Source organism: Vanrija pseudolonga, chromosome 5 (genome assembly GCF_020906515.1).
Source record: "Vanrija pseudolonga chromosome 5, complete sequence".
NCBI classification, from domain to species: Eukaryota; Fungi; Basidiomycota; class Tremellomycetes; order Trichosporonales; family Trichosporonaceae; genus Vanrija; species Vanrija pseudolonga.
In genome coordinates, this window is record NC_085853.1 from 1,377,409 (window position 1) to 1,391,301 (window position 13,893).

Here is a 13,893-nt window from a genome sequence, read left to right on the forward strand (position 1 = left end):
GATGGGATAGATGACGGGTGGGATAGTCACAGGGATGATGCGGGGGGTATAGACAGGTGAGTGATGTGGAGAAGAGAAGGAAGACGAGGAAGGTGGCGACAGTTGTCAACCAAAAGTCAGGCGCGTCGACTGCGTCAACCGCGCCGCGCACCGCACCAAACCGCACGCGTCACCTAACATACATGTCCGAATGACCCTACCAAGCAAACACCCTTCTCTCAAAGCTTGCGGCGCACCAACGCAACCGCATCATTACGCAAGATCTACTCTGAACAACTCTACTCCTGCTGTGTGGGGTGTCAGCTGCGTTGACGTGTAATCCAGCGAAACCACTCACGTCACCGTACTTGCCCACAAACCACACCAAGGCGAAGAAGACACCGCCAAAGATGGCGAGGATGCCAAAGACGATCAACACGAGGGGAATCCAAGGGAAGTCATCCTTGGCCTGCGCGTCGGCCTTGGCCTGGAGCGCCTTGTCGTGAGCAACGATCTCCTCTGCTGTGGCGTCCTTTGGTGGGAGGACACCACGCTGGCGCAGGTCATCCAGGAACTTTTCCCTCCTCTCCGCCTCGGCCTTCTTCTTGGCCTTCTCAACAATGCTGAGGTAGAGGGCCGCACGGGCGTCGTTGCCGGTCTGGTCAATGGCAGTCGTGGCGGGGCCTCCGGCGGCGCCGGGCTGGATGACGAGGAAGGACGGGTAGTGGTGCTCGGTCCACTGCTCGATGCGGGCGAGCGCAATAGAGAAGCGGAGCGCGTTGGGCTCGTCCTTGGGAATCTTCGCGTGGATCTTCTTGGCGTAGTCGCGGAACATGTACGCAACGTCGCGGGGGTTTGTGCTGCGCATGATGATCTGGACGGCCTGGCCCTTGCGGATCTTGACGTTCTGCTTGAAGATGAGGGGGTTCATGAAGCACACCTCGAGGGTGGCCATGGCCATGACGGCGGGGATAGCGACAAAGTTGAACACGGACTGGTTCTTGAGCAGCGTGAGGTAGTCGAGGGCGTCGGTGGCGTGGCGGAGCGCGTCGAGGACCATCTCGTTGGCGGCCCACTGGGCCTCGCGCTCGCGAGCGGGATCGACAATCTCCTTCATGTTGTTGAAGCCGTACTTGCCCCAGATGGCGCGAGGCCAGAATCCACGGCCCTCGTCGACATCCTCTTTAATATCACGGTAAATGTTGGTCTTTTGAAGCAGCAGACCCATCGAGTTGGACAGGGTGAGCTGCTGGGCGAGGAACGAGCGCTCCTTGCCTGATGACGAGAAGAGACCCGACAGGCCCTCGCCGACAAGGCCGGCAACGTAGTGACAGTACAGGTCGTAGTCGGCAATCGAGTTGACCTCGGCGACGGGGAGCTCGGGGGTAGCGAGCGCGGCAAAGTCGGCCATGCCGTTGCCCATCTTGCGCGTAATGTCGGCAATGACGGTCTGGTACTTGGGATCCAAGAGGCTGAACTCCTTTTGAATCACGTCAAACTCGACAAGCACCGCACGGTCCTTCTCGTTCGGGCCGCTGCCGTTGAAGGTCCAGCCCGTCTCGTAAAGCTTCTGGTGGAACGAGCGGAGGAGCGGCAGCTTGATGTCGTTGGGGATCGTCATGTCGTCCTCAACCGTGTCGAGCGCGCGGAGCACGAGGTAGAAGAGCGCGACCTGGGTGGTGGTGTTAGTGTCTAGTGTCTTGGCACAACATTTGCGACTCACCACGCGCGCCAGCTCGCCCTCGAGCTCCTTGATGACCATGGCGAAACTGCGGCTGGTCTGGTCAAGGAACTCCCACGACCGCTTCATCGTCTCGCGGTCGTAGCCAGTCGCCTCGAACTCCTTGGGGTCGGTAATGTCGCGGTGGTCCTTCCAAACCTTGTAGCCGACCATTGCGCGGAGCTCTCCCTGCGGCGTGGGTTAGAAGTTGGTTTCACCTAGCAAAGTCAAGACGGCTCACGGGGTGGGTCAAGCCTGTCGCAAGTTGTCAGCGCGTGCCAAGTGCGACGTGGGGTCTGCTTCGCTCACCCAGAATAACATAGTCGAGGATGCCCATGGTGTACGAGAGCTGTGAGTGCGATGGGGGGGTGGTGGGAGTTGCGAGCTGGCTGTGCTTTTGGGTGTCGCGCCGTCTGTACCGTGCCGGAGGTTGTTGACGAGCTGACCTGGTGCTGACGAGACGATGAGTAGGATCACGAGAGAGAGAGAGAGAGAGATGCCCCGGAGGTTATAGAGGGGATAGAGGGGGGGGTGGGCTGTGGACGGTGTGGGGTCGCTGGCTGCGTGCGGCGTCAGTGTCAGGTCAGGTCAGGCAGGTCAGTCAGGACCGCGCGCGACGACGAATCGTACGGCCTCGCCGCGCCCACAGCCAATCTGCCGCCGGCCCGGCCCACTCCACGCCGACCCACGACAGCCCACGCCGAGAATATGGGGGCTATTAGGACCCCTTTGATCCCGCTAATCACCATTACAATTTCGTGCTGCCACACACACGGAATTAAAAGCTCCCCTGTCTGCCTGCCTGTCTGGTTCATCTCAAGTGACGCTTCAAGTTCAACTTCTCGTGTTGTTCTCGACTTTGACTCTACTCTTGTCTTCATCACAAAAACTACGGCAACAATGTCCGCATCACCAGTCGCATCGCCTCCCCACGAGGCCCTGGATGACACTGAGGCCGTCGCCCCATCGTCTCCCACCGCCGAGGCGCCTGCAGCAGAGGATGCGCCAGTGGAGGAGACACCAGCAGAGGAGGAAGCTGGATCGCCAGCAGCTGCCCCGGCCGGCGGCGAGACGCTGTACAACGACGTGTTCGGTGGCGACGGATCCGATCTGTCGGACATGTCAGACAACGACGATGATGGAGCTCGCCGCTCCCGCAAGTCCAAGGCGGCCGACGCCGAGGTTGAGGGCGCCAACGACGACGAGAACGATGAGAACGACACGTACCAGCCAGCGACTGCGACGTCGTCTGCGCGTATCCCGTCGTTCAAGAAGAACCGCGCGGGAGCCGGTGGCGAGGAGCAGGACGGCGACGACGACGACGATGCCCCGGCTGCGGACGAGGACCGGAGGCGACGCAAAAACAAGCGCAAGGAGCGCCGCGCGCGAGACGAGGGCAACGGTGACGAGGACGAGGACGAGCCTGTGCTGGACGAGGCTACGAGGCGGCGTCTTGCCCTCGAGGAGAGGATAGAGAACATTGGCAAGAAGAACCGCGTCGTCAGGCGGAAGAAAAAGACTGGAGACGATGTTGACGTGAGTGAATGGCTTTGTGCTCCTGACTGACGCTGCAAGATTGTCGACTCGTACCACGACGAAATTTGCATTCGCCTGCGTGATCGCATGCTCCTGGCGGCCGAGAAGGACACCAAGGCGAATGAGAACAAGCTGCCTGCTACGAGCAAGCTGGCGATGCTGGATGAGGTGGTGAATGCGCTTCAGAAGTGGGTACAGCTACACATGTCCTGGTTTCCCAGCTGACGCACGACCCAGCACCACCCTCTGGTCGTCCATCATTGACAATGAGGTGCTCAAGGCTGTCAAGGTGTGGCTGGAGCCATTGCCCGACCGCTCGCTCCCTGCCGTGGGCATCCAGAATGCGATTTTCGAGGTCCTCCCTAAGGTGAGGAGGGACGACACACGCGCGGGAGTGCACCGCTGACCCTGCAGATGGACCTTGACACGCCAACCATCCGCGAGGCCCAGCTTGGCCCCATTGTCCTGTTCTACACCAAGACGAAGCGCGTGACTGCGTCGATCACGCGCCAGGCGGATGCCCTGGTGCAGACGTGGTCTCGCCCCATCATCAAGCGCCCCGCCGACTACCGCAGCAAGTATGTTGCGCACGCCAGTGACGAGCGTGACAATCAGCCTGGCGGCGACGATGGCGACGTTGACATGGACGACGACGACGAGACGCCTAGGCAGCGCCCGCGTCCGTCCAAGCCGTCGAGCAAGCCGCGCCGCTTCGACGTGCGCGCTGCGCTTGCCGAGAACGAGACGCGCAAGGGTGCCAGCTTGCCGAAGTCCAACGTGAGTGGTGCTGTCAGCCCTCTGTTGTTCACCACTAACAACCACAGGACATTCAATACACGATCGCGCCCGAGTCGCGCGTGCAGCACAATGCCGAGGACATGAAGCACGTCTCGCGTATCCAGCGCGACAACCGCAAGTTCAACCGCTTTGCGAACCAGATGAAGGGACGGAAGTGAGGCGGCGACGGCGTGGTGTGGTGGTAGGTGTAGGGTGCCGCGCAGTGGTTCCAGCTGTGTCAGTTACGCATGGCCGGTTACGTTGTTTACGTGCCCGGCTATGTGACTCGGCTAGGGCGACAGTGAGAGTGGTGGGAGTGACAGAGTGGTCGAGTCTTGGAGTGGTCGAGATACCATGTTGTACAACGCATGCATCGAGCGTACATAATCAGTCGCCCACCGATGGATGTATCATGCGCGCCGCGCCGAGCAACGCCGACGGGCGTATCAGCGTCGGCGTCTGTCTCCGCGGGGACCCCGTCCCCAAGCCGGCGGATTGGGTCTCGGCTTAGGAAGAACCGAGTCGCGCCGGTCCGGAGGGGGGTAGCAGGGGCGGAGCGGGTCACTCGACTCGCTGCAACCATCAACCAGCCAAGCAAGCGCGATCTGGTCGATCAACATCACATCTCTGTCTACTTCCTATCACGCCTCCCTTGCTGCGCCACCACTACACGCACACACACATGACACAATCGCGCTGGGACCCCTGCACGTCGCCGCCGGAGGGGACGTACCGCTTCGAGCTGGTCCCCGGGTTCTTTGTGCCGACAGAGTGGGAGCGGGATGTGAGTGTGCGCCGAGGCGCCGAGCGCAGCGAGGCGTGCGAGGCGGGCGAGGCAGCGGCAGTGGGCATGGATCGCAGCTGCACGCGGCGGTCGCTGCCAGCCCGCCCGCCGCTCCCAGCACGACACGACCCCGCTCACACCAACCCCAGATCACGAACCGCTTCGGCCTCGCACACCGCTTCGATACCTGGGCGGCGTTCGCAGCAGCCGTGGACGGTAAGTGCGGCGTTGAGGGGGGACGAGGCGGCGCGGATCGCAGCTCGAACCTCCGCGCGCCGAGCTGTCCGGGTTCTTGGCTCATGCGTCACGCGGGGCGCACAGCCCAGCTCTGAGCCCGGGACCAGCTGTGCGTCGTCGCTGGGCCCCGCGCGATCGATCGCGCTTGGTGCGCTGCTCGCCAAGTGTACCTTGTCACCTGCTTGCGCGAGCCTGTACCCCCCTGTCCTCGCTTGCTCGCTCGCTCGCTCACACGCGCAGAACTGAAACACGCCGCCGAGGCCGCCGGCGACGTCGTCAAGGTGCTCTATACCGCGCGGCACGGGGAAGCGGAGCACAACGTCCTGGCGGAGAAGTACAACGAGCCGGATGATGACGGCGTACGTTCTCCCCTCTGTCTGGCCCGCTCACACCCCCAGGTCCAGCTCAAATACCCCATCACCGACCCCAACCTGACCCCCGTCGGCGTCGCGCAGGCGCGCCGCCTCGGCGCGATTTTCGAGGCGGAGGCGGCGCGCGGCATGCCCCTCCCCTCGCGGTTCTTCGTGTCGCCGCTCCGACGGCCGGGGGAGACGTGCGGCCTCGAGTGGGGGTGGCGGTTCCGCAAGGCGCCAGTGGAGGGGGATATGGGGCATGGTGTGCCCGGGGAAGTCGTCGAGGTGAGTGCGGAGCTGGCGCCGACGGAGCAGCGCTGACGCGCTGATGCGCTGCAGCAACTCCGCGAACACCTCCACGTCCACGAATGCGACAAGCGCCTACCGCGGCACGAGCTCGCGCGCCTCTTCCCCTCGTTCACGTACCCGCCCGACATGCCAGACGAGGATAGCGTGTGGCAGAGCGGCGCGCAGCGGGGCAGGGAGACGGAGGACGAGATGGTGCTGCGCGCGGGCGAGGGCCTGGCGATCGTGTTTGACGCGTGCGGCGGGGACGACACTTGTGAGTTGTGCGAGGAGGCAAGGCAGAGAGAGGAGTGCGCTGACCACACCACCCCCAGACGTCAGCATCACGGCCCACTCGGGCGTCCTCCGCGCCGTGTACAAGAACCTCCGGGTGCCCCTCCGCCGCTTGGTCACGGGCGAGATGAACGTGCTCGTCATTCGCGCGCGGCGGTTGTAGCGCGTGCGTGCACCACTATTTATGTATTCTTGGGCGATATGTAATGTTAATATGGAAGAGGTGGGAGTGTGAGGGTGGCACGCGACTACCGCCGGAGTGCGACTAGGTGTGGCGCAGTGAAGAGTCTTGGCGTGTCGCCTCGCCGCTTGAATGGTGCACACGACGTGGTGGTCGACAATCCGGGCCACAAGCTCAAGCACATGTCGCCGTGCGGTGTCGAAGGTGCCCGCCGTGAGTACCCAACTTTGCCGTCTCTGCCTCACCTGCCTCTCCCCACGCCGCACCCCGCTCACTGCGCTCGCGGGCCGCTCCAAGATCTCATACATACTACCCACGTAACGTCGTAATGTTCATAATCACTTTTCCTCTGCTACTTCCGCGACGGGCGACACGAGCGCCGTTCCTCCCAGCGTGGCCGACGCGGCGAGCGCTGGCGTGGTCGCCGCTGCTCCCCCCGACGCCGGCGCGTCACCGTTCCCTCGGTCTCCCCGTGGGATGGGCGACGTTATCCCCTCGACGGCCTTGTCGCCCGAGACCTTGCCGATGAACCACGCTGGCGCCCAGCCGCGTTCGCCCGTCTCCTCCATGATGCTGTAGCTCCAGTGGCAGTACTTCTTGTACACGCGGATCTTCTGTCCCTCCTTGAGAGTGAGCTCGTTCTCGTCCTTGGCCACATAGTCCATGAGGACGACGCCGGGGTATGACGACGACATGATCGACGACGGGCGTAAAGGCGCGCGTCCAGGCAACCGGCCAGGTGACCTTGGTGAGACCGACTGTATCGGCGCGCTCATTTCCAGGAGACACCCTGCCGGCACCCAGGCTGCGCGCGCTGGATCCGACACAATCTTGCCCGCTCCGTCGGGGTCCTTCTGGACAAACCACCAGCCGCGAGCCTTCTGCATGACGACAAATGTAGCGCCGCTGGGTGTTGTGTCAGCAAATTCTAAGCATGTTCAATGCCACTCACACTGCAACATCAAACTCGTCGGTTCTGTCGGCAATGTAGGGGTAGATCGAGATGGCGTACGTGACCGAGTGCACGTTGCCGTCTCTGTCCACCACTGTCCCTGGCTGTGTGTCCTGCGGCACCTCGTCCTTGTCCCGCATGCCTGGTGATGGGAGCTCGGGGAAAGTGCCAGCGTTTGGTGTCCTGCCGCTGGGCTGGTCGCCATTGGCAGGCGCTGGTCTGGCCGCCGCCGCGCCGTTGGGCGCCGTTGTCGTAGGCGAACCAGCGGTTGATTCAATCGTAGGCAATAAGTTGGTGGTCGAGTTTGGCGGTAATCCCATCTTGTTGGCCTGCTTCTGCTGGGCAACGGCAATGGGCGATTTGATGTCACGAATATGGCGGAGCATGAACACTGGTCTCTGTCCGCTGTCCTTGAGCTTCTGGAACAGTAGCAAGGGCTTCTCATCGTAACTCAGGCATCGTTCTATGGTTAGCGATTGCCCCCCAACCTCGCCACTCACCAGTGTTGGCGTAGCAGATGAACAATGCGTACACCCTCCAGTCGTCGTTGATCTTGTACTTCTTCAACGCTGCCGGCAGCACACGCCAGCATGGATCCTCCATCGTGACACGGAAACTCTTGGCATGCGAGTCTGCCGACGGGCCGGCGTCCTTGGACCGGGTGGTGGAGCGGGAGACTGTCTGCTTGGCCAACTCTGTCGGCGGGGTGGGGCTCGAGGGAATGACATTGCCTGACAGGGGCTTGACGCCGCCGTCTGACTTTGTCCTCATGAGGGCGGGTTTGGCGTTGGGCAATGATGGGCCGGTGACAAAGCCCTTGTTCGAAGGCTTCGGCGTGAGCGAAGTGGCGCTGATGAGCCGCGGTATGGCCGTCTGCGGCCCATTCAGATGGCTCGGCGAGTCGAAAGAGTACGAGATTGCTGTTTGTGGCGTGCCGTGCGCGTCCTCGGTTCGAATGGACGGCACGAGGCCGTCCGACCCAACGGGGATGCCCTGCTGCTTGAGCACCTTGCGCAGGTAGTTATGTTCCGTCTCGAGCTGCTGCAGTCGTTCCTCTGGATGGTCAGCGGGGCTGCTCTCGTCCACCACACCCACGTTGGTCCTGGATGAGGTTCCACATCTGCTCGATCTTCGCTTGAGTCTGGATGGCTTCTAACGTGACGTCCTCTGTGCGGCTGGTCAGCGGGGAACCCAACTACGGGGCGGAGCGATCGATCGCCCCTCGGCCAGTCACTCAGTCCCACTTACCCTGCGGCCGCCAGTCGTCGTCGCCCATCTCGACACCCTGCTCCCTCTTGAGCTCGAACACGGCGCGGAGGACTGTGAGTCGGTTGCCGAGGGATGTAATGCCCAGGTCAAGGAGCGACGCCATGTCAAGGGCGCAAAGGACGTCGCCGGTGATGCCTTCATCTGCCATGTCAGCGCTCTCGTGGCACAACTGGCTCACCGTATATTTGCGTCTCGTACTTGTCGAGACCAAGGCTGACAAAGTACTTGTGCACGTCGGCCTCATCCCAGTCCAGAATGGGCGTGGTGGGCGGCGGCGGCAGCTTTGTGGACGTGTCCGTCATGTCGAGCGGGGGACTCGTGCCCGGTGGGGTTGAAGGCTGTCAAAGTGGGGCCGCTGGGCCAGGTCAAGTTGGTGTCGGCGATGATTTACCACCCAGAGCACGGAGTGCAGTGCAGTCACGACTCGGCGACAGGCGCGGCGACGATGGCCGAATGGGCGATGGGACGAATGGGCGGGCCGGTGGCGCGCGGGGAGGGAGTCGATTTGAACAATGGGCTGGACTGGGGTTTGATTGGGTTCGGAGCGGCGGACGCGGGCGGGGCAAGCAAGAGCGTGCGCGCACGCGTGACTAGGATCTGTCGCTACGAGCAATGTGTTGCACGTCGTGTCCTGCCGCGGGTGTGTGCGCGTGTGCGTCGTGTGGAGTAGCGTGCGATCGATCACACGCTGATGCTGCTGCTGATGATGATGAGCGTTGCGCGACGCGCGACGCAGCGATGACGTTGGCTAGCGGTCGTGCTGGGGCGGCGGGGTGCGGCGGGCCGGGCGAGCAGTAGTGGTGCACGCGGTCTCGGTGCGCTGCGCTGGTGACGAGCGCGGTAGTGGTGATGAGAAAGGTAAGATACAAAGTGTGACAGAGACGGTGTGTTGTGAATGATGATGATGGTTGTGATGCGAACGAGCAGCGTCGCGGTGGTGAACGGCGGCGGCGGCGGGCGGCGGGGCGGGCGGGTGGGTGGCTTGGTTGGGTTCGGCAAGGCAAACCAAGGCAGGCAGGCAGGCACCACCGAGAATCCTACAGTGGCACCCCCTGCACTTTGACGCGCGGCACTTGGCAGCCACTTGAACGCGGGACAGGAACCTGCACCACTGGCTGGTGCATTGCATCGCACCTCTGTAGAGCCAGCTGCTGCACCTACAGCTTGGTCCCTCGGAATGCGGCCTCCCCAACCACCCGCGCATTCCTCGCATCGCGCACGTCCTGGCCCAAAAGTACAAAAAGCCCAGACTAGATAACGGCACCCCGGCAAGCTTCCGCCCACCGCCCACCCTCCCCCCGGCCCTGGCCACACGCGTCGATGCTGCTGCATACACTGCCATGTTGTACACTTGTTCAATTGCCGCGGCCAGGCCAGTGCCTCATGCAGCGGGTGACTCGGTCGCGCCGACCGACCGACCAACATACAACTCACACTACCTACTTGCCCTCGAGCCCGCCGGCGCGGTACAGCCGACGCACCTGCTCGCCAATGTCGAGGCGCCGGTCGCCCTCGAGGTACTCCATCGCCTCCTTGTACGTATTTGGCACGACGGTGCGCCCAATCGGCTTGCGGTCGTTCTTGGCCATGGTGAAGTAGAATGTGTTGGTCTCGCGGCGTAGCTGTGGTGTGAGTGGGTGCTGCAGGATGCTTCCGACAACAGCACTTACGCCAGTCTCGACCTCCTCGACCTCGGCACGGACACGGATATGCGCCCTAGCCTCGCCGTCCTGCCCGTCGACCGGCTGCGTCGTCTTGATAACCTTGGAGGTGAGGCGGAGCACCGCGCCGATAGGCACGGGGAGACGGAACGTGATCTGGTCGAGGGACAGGAAGTGCATTGGCTCGTGGGCGAACATGGCGGCGTTGGTGAAGCAGAGCTCGCTGTGAGGCGCACGCGCGTCAGCGCAGGTGGCGGAGGGGTGTTTCGAGCGCCTCTCTACTCACAAAGCCATGCGCATCAGAATACCACCAAACACCTTGCCGTGCAGGTTGCGGTCCTGGGGGAACATGAGCTGGACGGATTGGATCTGCAATGTCAGCATAAACGCCATACCATGCCGCCCACCTCGGTATCCCGCATCTGCACAATCTTTTCGCCGTTCAGCTCCTCGTTGTTCTTGGCAACCTCAATCATGAGCGAGTGCACCTCTGCCGCCTCCTCCTTGGACGGGGGCTTCTTGTCGAGCGAGCTCTGGGAGAAGGCGGCGCGCGAGTCCTTGTGCTCCTGGCCAAAGTCCCAGAGCATCTTCTCTTCCGGCGTCTCGACAATCAGAGGCGGCACGCGACGCGCCTTGTGCGTCACGGCGTCGCGGCACACCATGGCGAATCTGCCCAGCATGAGCGTCTCGCTCTTGCCCGGCTCGCTGGGGCGCGTGCCCTCCATCTTGACGAAGACCTCCATCGACGACGTGCCGGTCCATGTCACGAAGCCGGAGAACTTGAGGTCGCTGGAGCGTGGGTTAGTGGTGACGTTGGGGGCACAAGTTGGGGAGGGGAGGTGACAAACCGCGCCTGAACGGCGCCGTGGCCGTCTCTGCCGGCTCGGCAAGCACACTTGCACGCACACGGTGCGTGGGATCGGAGCCCAGTAGCGAGGCATTGCCACAGCGAAATGCACACACGCGCACACGAATAACAGCATGCCACACACCCCGCACGGAGGATCGGCGCCAAGTATCCCCGCCGACGCAGTCCCCCGCTCCTGCCTATCCACTCACCGCACGTTCTGGTGGTTGAGCCGCCCAAACATGTCCAGCCTGTCAGCGCTCGCAGTGGCGAGGTACAGGCCTGCGCGCTTGGCCGCGTGGTGGAAGCTCTCGGCGGGCGAGGTGCCGTCGTAGATGTTGGCTGGGAGGCAGTGGCGGTAGGACACGGCGCCGGCGAGCGAGTCGAGGTCTGTAGCGGTCGCGCGTCAGCACGAGCGCGTGGGCGGGTGCTGCGGCCTGGTGGCATACTTACGCTCGAGGAGCTTGCCCATGCCTGAGGGTAGGTCAGCATGGTTGACAGCCGCTACTCGATCGCCGCGCCTCGCGCGAGCGCAGCGCCGAACTCGACTCACGGAACCCGCCCGACGTGTTAACGTAGCGGTCGTACAGCTTGGGATCACTCGCCAGCGGCAGGTCAAAGGCGGTGTAACTCTCGCTCATGTGCCGCGGGCGGAGGAGCTCCTCCTGCTCCTTGGGCGTGAGGGGCACCTGGTCGCACCTGTCGTCCGAGGGCCGGAGGTCGGGGGACGAGTCGCTCTGCATCCACGGCACGGGGTGTGCGCGCATCAGCATCGGCTGGGGCTTTTGGATGCCCGAGTCGCCTGGGTGCGGGTTAGCTGCCATCACGCCCCTCGGCCAACCAACCCACCCTCGATATGCTTCAGCAGCCGGTCGATCTCGCCGAGCGTCAACAGGCTCTTCTTGGCACTGCTCGACTCGGCGGCATTATTGCGCGCCGCGGTCGTCGCGAGCGTGCGGAGCATTGGTAGCGGCGTTGGGCGCGAACGCGCAAGGGGGCGGGCGAGGAGGGGTGTCGCGCGGAGGAGCGGGGCAGCGAGGCGCATGGCGGGGGGTGGGCGGCGGGGGAGGGGGTAGGGAGGGCGTGGCGGGGCGTGATGTGGTGTACGTGCGTGCGTGCTATGCAGTCCCCAGCCGTTATATGTACCCTCTGCGTGCTGTGAGTGGGATGTGTAAGTCTACTCACGACGACGACAGCGACTCGACGGCAACTTCGGCCTGCCGGCCTGCAAGTGGTCACCCGCCGATGTCCGACCGCGAGGCGCGACTGGAGTTCCGCGCCGTTGATGTCATCGGAAGAGCCGACGGTCAACCCAGGCAGGCGGCACCCGAGCGCCTCGTGGTGAGCACTGGGGGTGCATTGATATTGCTCTGTGTTATCGTGCACTTTGCGCGCTCTTCATGCTTGGGCTGACATCCTTCTCTTTGCATGCTGCTCGTGTTGCGCTGACTCGTTTGGACCGTGGTTATCTGGAGAAGGAGGGGTGTTCCCTCCCCCACAGTGGCGCCCTCCCCAGCCACACCGTCTACAGCTCACCACCCACTCGTTTTGCCCATGGCTTCTGTCAACAGCCAGGGTCTAGGCAGCATGCACGGCTGCACGATGACTCGCGAGCAGCCTCAGACCTTGGTGTCGTCCAGCTCGTAGCCCTACCTCAAGAAGAGAAGATGGCACCAGCACCCACGCCACACCGCCACCACTCACGACTCGCTCGCCCCCACACCCACACCCACACACAAAAGGAGACCGACCCTACTCCCCGAACCCGTCGCCTGACCCCTCAGGACCGGATTCTGTGCGGCTCGAACCGCGCACCTGTGCTCAAATACCAACAGGCTTTCGACACCCGCCAAGCTGGCGGGTGGTGCTCGGTTGGCCGACGCCGAGCTGTAGCGTGGTCGGCCCCTCCTCCTGCCCTCGTTGCCCGGCAAACACACGTCCAGTCCCTCTCCACGACACCCCGCCGGCCTATTTCTACGCTTGCATCATTCTATTGTTGCCAAAAGCACTTAGTGGTGCTCCTTCTTGAGGATGGAGGCGGCTGCAGGGGTCAGTACGGTGCTCGGGAAGGCGGCGTGAACAGGAGGCGTTTCCAGAGCGGAAAACGGCTCCAGTGAGGATCATCCTGGGTCCGACTGGATCATGCTCCACTTGTGGATCTCCCAGAGATGGGCTGGAGAAGAGAGAGAGCGGGGAAGCTTACCGTAGGGGTTCTTGGGGTCCTTGAGGGCCTCGGGGGCTGAGGATGTCAGTTGATGTTCACGTCGTAGTCCTGTGGTGCCGCGCTTCTGCCAAATAGGGAGGCGTGCGGGCTCGGCAGGCAGGATGGCGACACGAACTGTGACGCTGGAAGCAAGGCAAGCCAACTTGCCGAACCACCCGGCACCATGTCCGAGTCGTGTACCCGTGCCCCGACGTCCACACGCCCCCCTAGCTCCGTAGCGCGGGCTCGTCCCAACTCACTGGCGACGGCAGCGTCCTGGGCCGCGTTGACACCGAACCAGGTGACAGCCGAGGCGAAGATGAAGGGAGCCAGGGGCTTGAGGAACTGTGTTGTGGATGCGGGGTGCGAGTTGAAGAGCAGTTGAAGAACCGGCAAGTGTCATGTGTCGGAACCGGAGTAGACGCGATGGGAGACACAACAACGCATCGTAGCGGTGTCGGATCAGGCGTAAAGCGTAACACGGCCGCGGGACAGTCGATGCGCACGGAAATGACAGCGAGCGCAGGCCAAAACAATCGAGAACAAGGAGCACAACGGTCAGCATTCGTCCCCATCTCACGCCGCGACAAACGCACAGGAGTGGGCCAGGCGCGGAGACCGAACATTTTGCAGGCTGTGACGTGCGTTAGGGGCGTGTTCGTGCGTGCGTTCGGGCGTGTCGGCAGCGGCGTGAAGCTTACAAGGATGGGGGAGAGGGGTGGGATGGTGGTGTACGGACTGTTGTCGATGTCGATGTCGGCGTCGCAGAGCCAGCGTACAGCGCACGCAGCAGCGGAGGGAACCGCGAGGGCCGC

The 13,893-nt window shown here is 63.1% G+C and overlaps 5 protein-coding genes across 5 annotated transcripts; 2 read left to right on the top strand and 3 right to left on the bottom strand.

The window, feature by feature from the left end:
* Window positions 1-163: 163 nt before the first annotated feature.
* Window positions 164-2,262, bottom strand: ERG9 (Squalene synthase). Its single transcript, XM_062773734.1, has 5 exons — window positions 2,009-2,262; window positions 1,941-1,954; window positions 1,703-1,888; window positions 338-1,651; window positions 164-287 (listed from the first exon to the last, which is right to left on the bottom strand). Exons 1-5 carry the CDS (start codon window positions 2,034-2,036, stop codon window positions 279-281), a joined length of 1,551 nt encoding a protein of 516 aa, XP_062629718.1. The 5' UTR covers window positions 2,037-2,262; the 3' UTR covers window positions 164-278.
* Window positions 2,263-2,532: 270 nt separating this feature from the next.
* On the top strand, window positions 2,533-4,402 carry IWS1 (Transcription factor IWS1). The gene is made up of 5 exons (XM_062773735.1): window positions 2,533-3,235; window positions 3,275-3,423; window positions 3,473-3,602; window positions 3,650-4,012; window positions 4,060-4,402. The coding sequence occupies exons 1-5, from the start codon at window positions 2,600-2,602 to the stop codon at window positions 4,189-4,191; spliced, it is 1,410 nt and encodes a 469-aa protein (XP_062629719.1). The 5' UTR covers window positions 2,533-2,599; the 3' UTR covers window positions 4,192-4,402.
* A 203-nt stretch (window positions 4,403-4,605) lies between these two features.
* Window positions 4,606-6,200, top strand: PMU1 (putative phosphoglycerate mutase PMU1). Its single transcript, XM_062773736.1, has 5 exons — window positions 4,606-4,796; window positions 4,946-5,012; window positions 5,274-5,671; window positions 5,726-5,948; window positions 6,007-6,200. Exons 1-5 carry the CDS (start codon window positions 4,695-4,697, stop codon window positions 6,126-6,128), a joined length of 912 nt encoding a protein of 303 aa, XP_062629720.1. The 5' UTR covers window positions 4,606-4,694; the 3' UTR covers window positions 6,129-6,200.
* A 234-nt stretch (window positions 6,201-6,434) lies between these two features.
* On the bottom strand, window positions 6,435-9,263 carry STE50. Its single transcript, XM_062773737.1, has 6 exons — window positions 8,546-9,263; window positions 8,347-8,508; window positions 8,194-8,265; window positions 7,599-8,153; window positions 7,099-7,561; window positions 6,435-7,052 (listed from the first exon to the last, which is right to left on the bottom strand). The coding sequence occupies exons 1-6, from the start codon at window positions 8,667-8,669 to the stop codon at window positions 6,485-6,487; spliced, it is 1,944 nt and encodes a 647-aa protein (XP_062629721.1). The 5' UTR covers window positions 8,670-9,263; the 3' UTR covers window positions 6,435-6,484.
* Window positions 9,264-9,646: 383 nt separating this feature from the next.
* Window positions 9,647-11,927, bottom strand: Acot9 (Acyl-coenzyme A thioesterase 9, mitochondrial). The gene is made up of 8 exons (XM_062773738.1): window positions 11,725-11,927; window positions 11,429-11,677; window positions 11,329-11,349; window positions 11,088-11,265; window positions 10,436-10,817; window positions 10,315-10,397; window positions 10,038-10,251; window positions 9,647-9,989 (listed from the first exon to the last, which is right to left on the bottom strand). Exons 1-8 carry the CDS (start codon window positions 11,918-11,920, stop codon window positions 9,807-9,809), a joined length of 1,506 nt encoding a protein of 501 aa, XP_062629722.1. The 5' UTR covers window positions 11,921-11,927; the 3' UTR covers window positions 9,647-9,806.
* Window positions 11,928-13,893: the final 1,966 nt, after the last annotated feature.

What these genes read in the sequence shown, in the direction of transcription:
- ERG9 (XM_062773734.1), bottom strand. Translation starts at nt 2,036, where the DNA reads ATGGGCATCCTCGACTATGTTATTCTGG. An exon ending in AGGGCGAGCTGGCGCGCGTG is followed by an intron (nt 1,652 to 1,702) that starts GTGAGTCGCAAA and finishes ACCACCACCCAG; the next exon opens with GTCGCGCTCTTCTACCTCGT.
- IWS1 (XM_062773735.1), top strand. Translation starts at nt 2,600, where the DNA reads ATGTCCGCATCACCAGTCGCATCGCCTCCCCACGAGGCCCTGGATGAC. An exon ending in GTGGTGAATGCGCTTCAGAA is followed by an intron (nt 3,424 to 3,472) that starts GTGGGTACAGCT and finishes CGCACGACCCAG; the next exon opens with CACCACCCTCTGGTCGTCCA. An exon ending in CCAGCTTGCCGAAGTCCAAC is followed by an intron (nt 4,013 to 4,059) that starts GTGAGTGGTGCT and finishes TAACAACCACAG; the next exon opens with GACATTCAATACACGATCGC.
- PMU1 (XM_062773736.1), top strand. Translation starts at nt 4,695, where the DNA reads ATGACACAATCGCGCTGGGACCCCTGCACGTCGCCGCCGGAGGGGACG. An exon ending in TGCCCGGGGAAGTCGTCGAG is followed by an intron (nt 5,672 to 5,725) that starts GTGAGTGCGGAG and finishes GATGCGCTGCAG; the next exon opens with CAACTCCGCGAACACCTCCA. An exon ending in GTGCGGCGGGGACGACACTT is followed by an intron (nt 5,949 to 6,006) that starts GTGAGTTGTGCG and finishes CACCACCCCCAG; the next exon opens with ACGTCAGCATCACGGCCCAC.
- STE50 (XM_062773737.1), bottom strand. Translation starts at nt 8,669, where the DNA reads ATGACGGACACGTCCACAAAGCTGCCGCCGCCGCCCACCACGCCCATT. An exon ending in GTACGAGACGCAAATATACG is followed by an intron (nt 8,509 to 8,545) that starts GTGAGCCAGTTG and finishes CTGACATGGCAG; the next exon opens with ATGAAGGCATCACCGGCGAC. An exon ending in GACGAGTTTGATGTTGCAGT is followed by an intron (nt 7,053 to 7,098) that starts GTGAGTGGCATT and finishes CACAACACCCAG; the next exon opens with CGGCGCTACATTTGTCGTCA.
- Acot9 (XM_062773738.1), bottom strand. Translation starts at nt 11,920, where the DNA reads ATGCGCCTCGCTGCCCCGCTCCTCCGCGCGACACCCCTCCTCGCCCGC. An exon ending in ATTCTGATGCGCATGGCTTT is followed by an intron (nt 10,252 to 10,314) that starts GTGAGTAGAGAG and finishes TGCGCCTCACAG; the next exon opens with CGAGCTCTGCTTCACCAACG. An exon ending in TCGAGGAGGTCGAGACTGGC is followed by an intron (nt 9,990 to 10,037) that starts GTAAGTGCTGTT and finishes CTCACACCACAG; the next exon opens with CTACGCCGCGAGACCAACAC.